Source organism: Silene latifolia, chromosome 1 (assembly GCF_048544455.1).
Source record: "Silene latifolia isolate original U9 population chromosome 1, ASM4854445v1, whole genome shotgun sequence".
NCBI lineage: Eukaryota > Viridiplantae > Streptophyta > Magnoliopsida > Caryophyllales > Caryophyllaceae > Silene > Silene latifolia.
The window spans coordinates 11,674,731-11,686,144 of NC_133526.1; the positions used below are offsets into that span (position 1 = coordinate 11,674,731).

The 11,414-nt window shown below is 34.6% G+C and overlaps 1 protein-coding gene across 1 annotated transcript; it reads right to left on the bottom strand.

Moving 5' to 3' along the window:
- Positions 1–1,784: 1,784 nt before the first annotated feature.
- On the bottom strand, positions 1,785–3,646 carry LOC141638340 (uncharacterized). Its single transcript, XM_074447769.1, has 2 exons — positions 3,026–3,646; positions 1,785–2,912 (listed from the first exon to the last, which is right to left on the bottom strand). The coding sequence occupies exons 1-2, from the start codon at positions 3,644–3,646 to the stop codon at positions 1,785–1,787; spliced, it is 1,749 nt and encodes a 582-aa protein (XP_074303870.1).
- Between the last annotated feature and the right edge of the window lie 7,768 nt (positions 3,647–11,414).

The window sequence follows — 11,414 nt, forward strand, 5'->3', positions numbered from 1 at the left end:
AATTATGGTAAAATAAATACAAACTATAATAATTGTGAGGAAAAACAAAAAGACCATCTATTAAATAAAAGAAATAAAAGTTAAATGAATAGGTAGATTGATACCAAATTTATTAGAGGAAAATAAAGAGTTTGTATTAATTTTTTTATGTGTTTGCTACTAATATTTTTTTATTTTGTTAGTATTATGTAACACAAGGTATTTAGAGATTACTTCTAATTAGCTAATCAAGTAATTAATATAAGTGAATTATTACTAACCAATAGAAAAACTACACGTGTATTAAAATTAAATATTTAAGTAGCCTTTTAACCATATTGTAGAGATAGGCCCGTTCTTTATGGTTCTTTAGAGCTGAATTGAATGTAGTTAAACTGAACTAAACTAGCTGACGCTTAACTCTTTAAATAAATTTTACACGAGACATGGTCAAACACATGTAGGCCTGTCAAACGGGTCGGGCAGGTCGGGTCAGAATACAGGTCGAGTCGAATACAGGTCGTGTCATATGGATCACGGGTCGGATTAGGGCCATAATATGGGTCAAAAAATAATTTAGGGTTTTTTTGTCAACTACTGCCTACTATAACTCATTTTTTACCAACTGCTACCTTACTAATTTTTTTTTTAAACTACTACCTAATTACTTGGTTCGGGAACATTTTAGCACCAATTACACTCAAACCTCCAATTACTTTAATCTGAGCCCTTGATTTCAACACTTAATCTTAAGTTCATATTTCTATTTCTATTTTGCCCTTATCATCAACCTTATATCATTTAATTTGGACACTCATACTTCATTACTCTATTTACTGAAATTATTTTGTGCAACCCTAATTTTCTCTCTCAATCAATTAATCGTCTATGGTAAATCTAAACCATTACTCTTGCTTCAATTACTCGTCTCTGATCTCCTTTCTTGTTTTGAATTAGGGATTCTGCTCATTTTTTTTTGCAATAAATCTGGGTTTTTTATTTAGGGTTCTATAACAATGACAAAAGGGGTTTTTCCTGAAAGAAATTTCAAGGCCATCAAATGTGCTTGTGGGGTTCCAGTTGTTCTGTTGAGGTCATGGACACATGACAATCCGGGTCGTAGGTTCCTTAGATGCAAGTTTTCAAACCCTGATTCAAGTCGTGGTTGCGGCTATTTTAGCTGGTACGATGAAGTACAGCAGGAATGGCAGAAGAACACAATCAATCAGTTGATATTGGAGAAAAAAGTTCTCCATTGTGACCTTGTGATGAATAAATCTAAAGTTGCTCATTTGAAGGAACAAAACAACAAGCTTAAGGAAGCTAATGTCCTACTTAAGCAAATCAATGAGAATGTCAATGTGGACAATGGAGAAAGCAGTATGAATGGTTGTAGAGCAATGTATAAATGCTTTGTTGTTGTTTGCATTTTAGTGGTCCTCTTTAGCATTATAATGAAAGTGTAAGGATGTTGTGGTAGTTAAAGCTAAAAAATTGGACAATTTTTTGATGTGCGGTTTTAAAGCTTTTAATGAAAGGATTATGTAATTGTTGTTCATCTTTATTGTGGCAATGCTTTTTACTCATTGTACTTCAATAACCAGATCCCATAATGCAATTATTGAAAGATTTAATTGAACATGGGGCACTCAAATTACTTTTCAAAACTCATAAATTGTCTTACAAACTGAGCATATCCTTAAAAACTGATAAATTGTCTTACAAACAGAATAATACTTCTAAATAAATAGTTCAGCAAAATATGGAATCATAAGGGTTGAGAATTATAACACAATCATCAATATTCAAAACCAAGCCCTTCTCCTTGAAACAGTTGCAGATGGGGCATTGTTGACACTAGCATGATGAGTTTCTTGAACACTTTGATGCTGACCTGATATCTGTTCTACCATAGCAGCATCTTGTGCCTTTTTGGCTTTCCTTTTAGCAGCTCCCTCTCTAACCTTTTTGCTCCAAGCTGATTTACTCATACCTCTTGTTGCAGCTACTTTCTCCTTAGCTTGAGTCTTTGGTGGGTTTTTACAAGTTTTCTTGTTATATCCATTCCCTCCACACCTACCACAAGTTCTTGTCTGCCTAAGCTTTTTGGTCTGTCCATTGCTTCCTTCCCCTACTTCTCTTCTCCTCTTCTTTAGCTTAGGCCTCCCAGGAAGCTTCTTAAATGGTGGTGGAGTAGGGGCTGCCATGTCAACCTTCTCCCAGTCTTTATGGCCAGGCATTGCTGCAATAGGGTGTTGAAAGGCTTTGATATAGGTGGTTTTGTTGTAACATTCATCAACATAATCAAGGACTTCTTGTCTTTGGTCCCTAATGTAAAACATTGCATGTGGACAAGGAATACCTGTGAGATCCCAACTCTTACAAGAACAAGTCCTTCTTGTCAAATTAACAGTCTTCTGTTTTCCCCTATGGTCAACCTCAAACTCACCACTGAAAGAAGGAATTAAGTAGCAAAACCTTGTTTCATTCTCCACCCATTTCAAATACTCATTCACAAAGGGCATTACTTTACCCTCATAACCTTCACCACCAATTCTTTTATCATAGTGCCTTTTCATGACATACCTTCTTATCCACTCCATTAAACTAATGATAGGTTTATCCCTTGCTGGCTTTAATACTGCATTGAATGACTCACACATGTTATTCAATAACATGTTAGACTTGCTGGTTGTTGAGAAAGCATGCCTTGACCAGTGTTTTGGGGGTATGGCAGCTAGGTATTCATATGCTACTTGGTTCAAGAATTGAATACCCTTCATTTCACTTATGAATTTAGCTTGAGATGTACTTCTTGCAGCCTTCCAAAATGCTTCTTTAAACAGTCCCCCTGGCCATTGTAGCTTGAAATTAGCCCATATATGTCTTGCACAAAGTCTGATTTCTGCCTTTGGAGTGACTCCATTGAAACCCTCCAATAAACCTTATCAGTACAATGAGTAATGCAAAGTAAGAAGATTGAACAGTAACAATAAAAATTATCATTGAACATTGAATTGAACAATGAATTGTACATTGAACATACCTTTTGTCCTGTCGACATTATAGTCATCCTTGTCCATCCATCCTCCTTTTCCAGATCTTCCATAAGTAAGGTCAAAAACCATGTCCAAGTTTGGTTATTTTCTACCTCTACCACAACCCAGGCCACAAGATATATGTTGTTGTTAGCATCCATACTAACAACCACTAAACACATTCCTGGGTATGGGCCTTTAAGATGGCAACCATCTACCCCTATTAGAGGCCTACAACCAGCCAGGAAACCAACCTTGCATGCCTTCAAACACACATACATTCTTTGAAACTGAAGGGGTGGGTTTTCAACATTATCCACAAGAACAATGACAATAGAACCTGGGTTATACTTCCTCAAAGCATGGGCATACTCCCAAACCCTACCATATTCATCAGCCCCATCACCATTTATAATAAGTCTTGCTCTAGCCCTAGTTAACCAAGCTTGGTGATAACTTATTTTTACCCCCAATGTTCTGTATACATTTCTCACAAATGAACTCAACTCCCAATTAGGGTTTTCCCTCCAATCCTCAAGATACTTTTCAGCTAAATACTCAGAAGAAACTTTTGAATTGACTCCTTTAAAGGAGCATGTGTGTGTCAAATTCAGTGTCCTAATCTCCATATACTCTTTAGTAGTTGTTGTTGTTGTGGCATATAATGTAAATGGACACAAAAATTGTTTACAAACACACCTTATTTTACTTCCGACCTTGTCCCATGGACACTTGCATTTTTGTTTGCAATAAGCTCTCACAATGTTCTTACCATTATGTAAAAAGTAGTACTCATACCTGTTCTCAATAGCATGTGCTCTAAGGGCATCCCTTAGTACTTCAACAGAACAGAACTTCAAACCAACCTCCAAGTGCAACTTCTTCTTAAAGTATGTGTTAGGGTTGAAGATTTTTTGTCAACTCCTTCATCCTCTGAACCTCCAAGACTTCTGAGATCATCAGATAAGTTATGTTCCTCTTATAAATCCTCTAAAAATGAAGCTTTCTTTTTTCCTCCCTCCTCATTTTTTTGAAATAGATCATCAGCCACAAGGTCCTCCTCTACAACCTTTATATCAGAATCAAGTAGGTCAGAATCTTCTTTACCTTCTTCCTCTACCAACTGTTTTCTTTTACCACTCTTTGGTTTTCTATCCTTGTCTTTACTTACTTCTTTCTTGTTCCCTACTAAGTTCCTTTTACCAACAACTTTTGATTTTCCCTTAACCTTCTCACTCACATTCTTCTTGCCTTTCTCACCACCAACAGTAGCTGAACCATCCACCTGATCTTTACCAAATACAGATCCACCCACCAGATCTCCAACAAATACAGAACTACCTCCCTGCTGTTCACCACCAACAGATCTAACTCTCTGTTGTTCACCACCTACAGATCCACCCAAATTATCTGAAAGACCAAAATATCCACCAACTCTTTGTTGTCTCCTAAATGGTAGTTTTTCAGGGGTTGGATGAATAACCTGCAGTGCTGGTATGTCAAGGGGAATGTCCTTTTCAAGACCTCGAGAAGAAGTGGGCTTTGTGTAGTTGGGTTTTTTTGTTGAAGAAGTGGGCTTTTTGTGTCCAAGATTAGGATTACTTTTACCTGGACTTGAAAAAGGGATAACCCTAGTAGTGACATACAAGTCCAGCTTGTTGTCCTTATCTCTTGTTTTTAACACAGCAGACATATCTCTATCCCCTAATATAATGGTTCTACCAACATTCATTGCTAACCCAGGTTTTTTATAACAAATAAAAACACTCACATTTTGCCCAACTACTTTTTTGGCTTCATTCACTAACAAGCAATAACTGAGGCTATTACTACTAATACCAAATAAAGACATGTACTCCACCAACATACACACTTTTTCCAGTAGTGACCGAAAATGCCCACCCACATGAAGACTGATATCTATAGTTAATGGTGTCACCATCTTAAAAAGTAGACAATATTAAAATGGGAAAAAACCAAAACCAAAGAAGCAAAAGAGGACAAATTATGGAATAAATAAAGGAGCAAAAGAGGACAAATTCCAAGTAAGAAGAATAAATTAATCTACTTACACTAACAATACTACTTTAAGAATAACACAATACTATAAAAAAAATAGGACGAATCCATTAAATAAAAGCAATAAAACAATCATTAAAGGGAATAAGACAGACGAATATTCTAAATAATTAACAAAAAATTACAAGTTTTAGGGAGAGAGAAACAAACCTGTAATACAAGTGAAATTTGGGGGTAATAAGACGATTGAAAGCTTGAAATATGGGAATGATGTTGAATCTATGAGAATAGCAGTACCAATTAAATGGGAAGAAAATTAGGGTTTTAAGATTAATTGATTTTCAAGATGATAGAGATTGTGAGAGTGTAATTTTTGGGGTTTTTTTACTTGAAAATGAGGGTATTTTAGACATGAAATGGACTAATTGGAGGTTTGAGGGTAATTGGTGCTAAAATGTTCCCGAACCAAGTAATTAGGTAGTAGTTTAAAAAAAAAATAGTTAGGTAGCAGTTGGTAAAAAATGAGTTATATTAGGTAGTAGTTGACAAAAAACCCAATAATTTATAGCGTTTTTTTTAGTATGAATGTACTGGTAAAGCAAAGATGGAAGGCTCTCTCTCTAGAAAAAGGGAAGAGAGAGTGTTCTCTCAAAAGCAAAATAAAAACTCAAGAAATAAGGAAGGATTTGGCAGTTTTCTTCTCCCAGATCTTGATCTTTCTATGTCTCAATTCTTTACTTACTTTTTTACTATCTTTTTATATCTCAAAGATAACATAGACATTCATCTTCTTTATAAGAAGAGAGAAATATTTATTTTCAGTCGTTTTCCTTTGATTTATTTTACCTTTTTTTATTAAGACTAGACTTTATTGGCTCTCCATTTTAGCCTAAGAGAGTTATATTTAGTCATTTGTCTTGCTTATAGAAGGTTTAGTTAAATCAAGGATCTAAATAGCATATTTTTGGAGTTAAATCTCACGATTTGGTTTAAGCTTAACTTGGAGATTATGGAGAGCAAACACCTGTATTCAGATCTGATTTTTTTTTTTTTTTAATAAGGTAAAAAAACTAGATTGGTCGATATCAATCTATAATATCCTTGCGGATACGAAAGATAAAAGAAAAACAATGGTTTTCAATCATCAAAGATCAAGCATAATAAAAGGGCATCAAGAGGAAATCTCAAGATGAATTTCACTTTAAATCCCCAACAAAGAATTAAAGAATAATAGAAAAAAAAAACTTAAGATATAGACTACCAAAATTATAAAAAGTGCAGATAATGCTAAATAGGGAACAAGAAGACCTCAAAATGTGGAGAAAATACATTGAGATTTCAGTAGAAATTCTTGATTTAAGATTTGATTTGTTTATCATTGTTTGGACTCATCAAGTTCTTTTTCAATTGCTTGTTTTGAGAGTACTTGCAGCTTGTTTCTTTTTTGTTATTGGAAATTTGCTTTAGCTATTGTTTTTTCGGTCTTAGTGAGTTTGGTGTTTTTTTTTTGGGATTTTAAAGGCTTTGGCTTTCTGTTTGATAGTCGTCGTCTTCTTGCCTTATTTTCTTTCCCGGTTACGTGTATCGTATTTTCTGGTAATTGAAAATCTTTTGATTTTCTTTACTTTCCTCATCCGTAAGGATGTTATGGGTTGATCTTAGATTAACCTAGGAGTCGTTTGGTTCGCTATAGGAAGATAAAATTCTCGGGAAGATTAAATTCATATGAACTTGAAAATCACATGAATTGTGTAAATGTTGTTTGGTTGAATGTGAGAACTTCAATTCATGTGGGAACTCCCACTTACCTAGGGGGGGCTAGGTAAGTGACTTCCTCCATTATGTAGGAATTGAAGTTCCATAGGAAGTTCTACTTCCCATGAATTGAGCAACCAAACAAGACTCCATTTAGCCACTTCCCATGATTTCCCAATTCCCATGATTTTAAAAGGCAACCAAACAACCCCCTAGTTTATTTTCCTTATAAAAAAAAGGTCTTTTTTAAACGATTTTTTTAATTAAAAAAATAATTTGTAAAAACGTAAAATATATTTAAAATTAATATTTTAATCATATTCAATGTTTATAATAATTATATTGACATAATTATTAAAATAAAGTTTTTTAATAATTATTTTACTATTAAGTATTACTCCCTCCGATCCAGACAAATTGTAACATAAGAAAATTGGGTTATTTAAGAAAAGGTGGAAAAATGTGGGGTAAAGTTGGAAAGTTTGATTGGGACCACATGAAATGAATTGTGTAATTAAACAATGAGTTGTAAATAGGTAGTGGACTAGTGGATGTATGGGTAATCTAGTCATTTTTCAGGCCAAAGATGGTATGTTACCATTGGCGTGGATCGTCTGTTTTAGGTAAGTGTTACAATCTGTTTGAATAAGAGGGATTATAAAAGTTATATAAAATTGACTTTTTAGTTGTTTTTGTAATTTCTAATAATAAAAAAAAATTAACTATTTTTTCAAATTTTCAAATATGATATATAAATATTAATATTTTAATAGAATTCTTGATTTATCTTTGACCTAACGGGTCGACTCGTTCGGGTCGGTTCTCAACCCTAAAATAACGGGTTATTTCGGGTTCGGTCAAACGGGTCGAGGGTAAAAAAAACCGTATTTGTAACCCTAAAAAAAACGGTCAGGCGGGTCGGGGCGAGTTTTGACAGGTCTAACTGTACATGTAAACTCTTGTATAAGTATTTAAAATCATCATACACTATGGACACATGTAGTTATATATACTCCCTCCGTTCCGATCAATTGTTGTCCTTTGATTTTGGCACCAAGATTAAGGAAAGAGGAAGAGACCAATTATAAGATGACAAGTGGATCCAATTGAGTGTGAAAAATCAAATTGTCCATCAAATGCAATACTAAAATAGAAAGAACAACAAATGACTGACACACCCCAAAATAGAATAGGACAACAAATGACCAGGACAGAGGGAGTATCTAACTTTCGTCCCATAATGCGATGCAAAAACAACCACAAATATATACTACTATACAACCTGTTGTACAAGAGCATTGTACAACCATGACAAATCTAGCCGAATTTAATTGTGTATTTTTTTCGAGCTTTTATGATTTTTTATTTATATTAAATTTTTTTGATGTCAAAATTAAAATCTAATTGTGCTTATATATATACTATTCATGAGTTTCATTATAATTTATTTAAAACCAATATTTTTTATAATGGAGCTCAGATTCTTCCAAACAAAGCTCGTAATGTGTAAGTTTAAGCTCAAATAATTCATTATAAAGCTCAGATTCTTTTCTATACAACCAATACAACTGATTGTATAGTTTACCTACTGAAAAACAATGATGTAGCACTGATAGAGGTATAGGAACTAGTGCTGAGCAAGTTCAGGTCGGAACCGGATAATTGACGGATCAGACCGGACCTAAATTTAGGTCCAATTCTCGGTCCACAATTTTTGAAATTTCGGACCAGCTCGATCCAAGATCGGTTATTTTCAGTCTGACCAAAATTTAGGTGTTTTGCGACTAATTTTCGCAAATTTATAAAGTAATCAAGTATTCTTTTTCATCAACTTTCATGAATTGCTTCAAGATAAAAAAAAATATATAAAATACATCAGTGTAACTACGATATGAAAAATAGTTAAAAGGAGCTTTTTTCGAGCAACTGTAGAGTGTACAACTATTTTAAAACGCTTTCGAGCGGTATTAACATCTTCAACTTTTATGAGCTGCTTCAAGATAAAATAAAGTAAAAAGATACTGTTATCCAAGCTTTATTTGAATGCAGCTGGATGAGAGATGTTTGGGAGGCAAGTGAGTCTGTTGATCTGAATCGGGAGGCACCTAGGGTGTCATGGTAGGCCGGTACAGGTGAGTGTGGCAGCGACTTGGAACGGAGGATATTCAGAGATATTTGGCGATGGTTTGGGCGATGTGGCACATTCGCAATTCATGTGTTTTAGAGGAAGAGATACCAAAATTGAATATCGTAATAACAGGGTTCATAAAATTGGTGGACGAATCTTGTGAGTAGCAGGGATAAGTGGTTGGGCGGAGTAGGGAGCTGAGGTAGAGTGGACCGATTGGATTGAGACGTCCTCTTCATGTAGAGGTTAAGGTCAACACTGATGCTGCGATTTTTGTGGATGGTGAAGTGGGTCTTGGGGCAGTGGCAGGGACGAGGAAGAGAGAGTGGTGATGGTGGGGTGTATGCGGGTCAGTGCGGGGTGGGAGTCGGAAGTGATATAGGCGAAGGCGAAGGCGAAGGCGATGGCATATGGCTTGGAGTTGGCTAATTAAAGGCAGGGGATGGTCTGATGTTGTTGTTGAGAGTGATGCTCAATTGGTTGTTGATGCGGTAAAGGAGGACAAATTCTTAGAAATCCTTTTTGTTTACGTATTAGTGATATTTGTTCCTTTGTGAATTCTTTTTCGTCGGTTTTATGGTCTCATGTTAAAAGAGGGGGAAATACGTTCGCACACCACGCTGCTAGGCTGTGTTTGTCGGTTAACGAAAAAGTGGTGTCTTTTGAGAATTTTCCGGATGCCGTTTTGGCGTTAGCGGAAATTGATTTAATATATGTTTTTCTTTTTCAAAAAAAAGAAGTAAATAACTAAAATACATCAGTATAGCTACTATATGAACAATAGTTAAGAGACCAATGATTTATGTTAAAAATCACTTCCTCCATCCCAATATAATCTTCCTATTTTGACTTTTGAGGTCAAAGTTTAAAAACTTCGATCAAAATAATACTCCCTCCATTTTTTAATATATGACGTTTTGCTTTTTCGAGGCGAGCCTTTGACTTTAATATTTTAAAAAATATATTTGGTAAAAAATTATAAAAATTATACCATTAAATTCCTTATGAAAAATTCTTTCATATGAGTATACATATCAATATATTTAATCATATAATTTAAGAGATATTGAAGAGAGAAGTGTATGTCTCGAAATGTGAGAAAGTCATATATAGAAAAATAGAGGGAGTAAAAATTATAACTCAATGTTAAAACATTTACATTCATCATACAAAAAAAACTTTCACAAAAGTATTATTTGAATGAAAAATTATTTACAAAAATGGAGAAAAATCGAGTGAAAGTGGTGCCTTGAAGATTGTGTAAGTCAAACTAAGAAGATTATTTTGTGGTGGAGGAAGTAGTTATAATTATAATTATTTATATGATAAGATAAAATTTGATTTTGTGTTCCTATAAAACTACTCGGTATTAAATAGACGATAAGGATGACCTTTGTTACCAAGATGATATTTTTTTATATAAAGCTGACATATTATTCTCCTTATATGCATATTTCAAATATTCTTCTATGTTTTTATTTTATACTTCGTATTGTTTATTTGGAGTATTTTTTTATTTGTTTAACTTTTTTTGACATGCATGATTTATTTAGCAATCTAATACTCCTTCCCATCCAATCCAAACTACCCATTTGACTTTTCGGTCTACGAGACTACACTTTGACCACGTTTTTCTCCGTTTATATATTAGTTTTTTGTGTCGAAATTATAATTTTTCGAAACCTCTTTTTATAACAAACGTAAATACGTAAATTTTTTGTATAAATTTTAAAAGTTTGACTAAATATAATCGATGTCAATATTTAACAAGGTCGACTTTAAAAAGTAAATGGGTAGTTTGGATTGGATTGGAAGTAGTATATGAATTTAATGATTATTCTTCTTCTTCACACTCGAGGTGGTTTATGCGTTATCTTGACATGTGGTGGTTGTTGGTTGTGTTTCCCGTCGCATTACATGGTCTGTGGTGCTAATGGGCGTGGTCTGAGTGAAGAGGAGAAGGTGGTTGACATGGTTTTGAGATTTGAGATAAGGTGGTAGTGAGCATGGTGGAGATGATGGTGGTTTTACATAAGAGTAGCGATGGTGGGCGGCTTTGGGTGTGGACGTGTGGTGGTTGTCGTGCAGGAGTGGTGGGTAGTAGGAAGAGGGAATGTATGATTGTAAGAAGTGTATAAACAAGTGGCACAAAAGTAACATTAAGGATGTAATTTACTCAATAAGAAAATGTAGGCCAAGGCTTTTAGAGAGTTTTTTTTTTTAGAGAGAGAATGAGAGAGATTTTAGAGTTTTTAACTTTACACGGGTTTTAAGTATAACTGTTCATGGGTCATCCCGCCCATTAGGCCCACCCATCCAGCCCACTTATTACGTGGGCTTGGACAAGTATTTTTACCCAAAAAATTAAGAGGGCGGGCCAAGCCCAGCCCGCCAAGTTAAATGGGCGGGCATGGACAACAAGAAAATCACGTGGGCCGGCCCATTAGGCCCGTTTACTATTTAAATCCTTTACTTTTACTCTTACAAAAAATGAT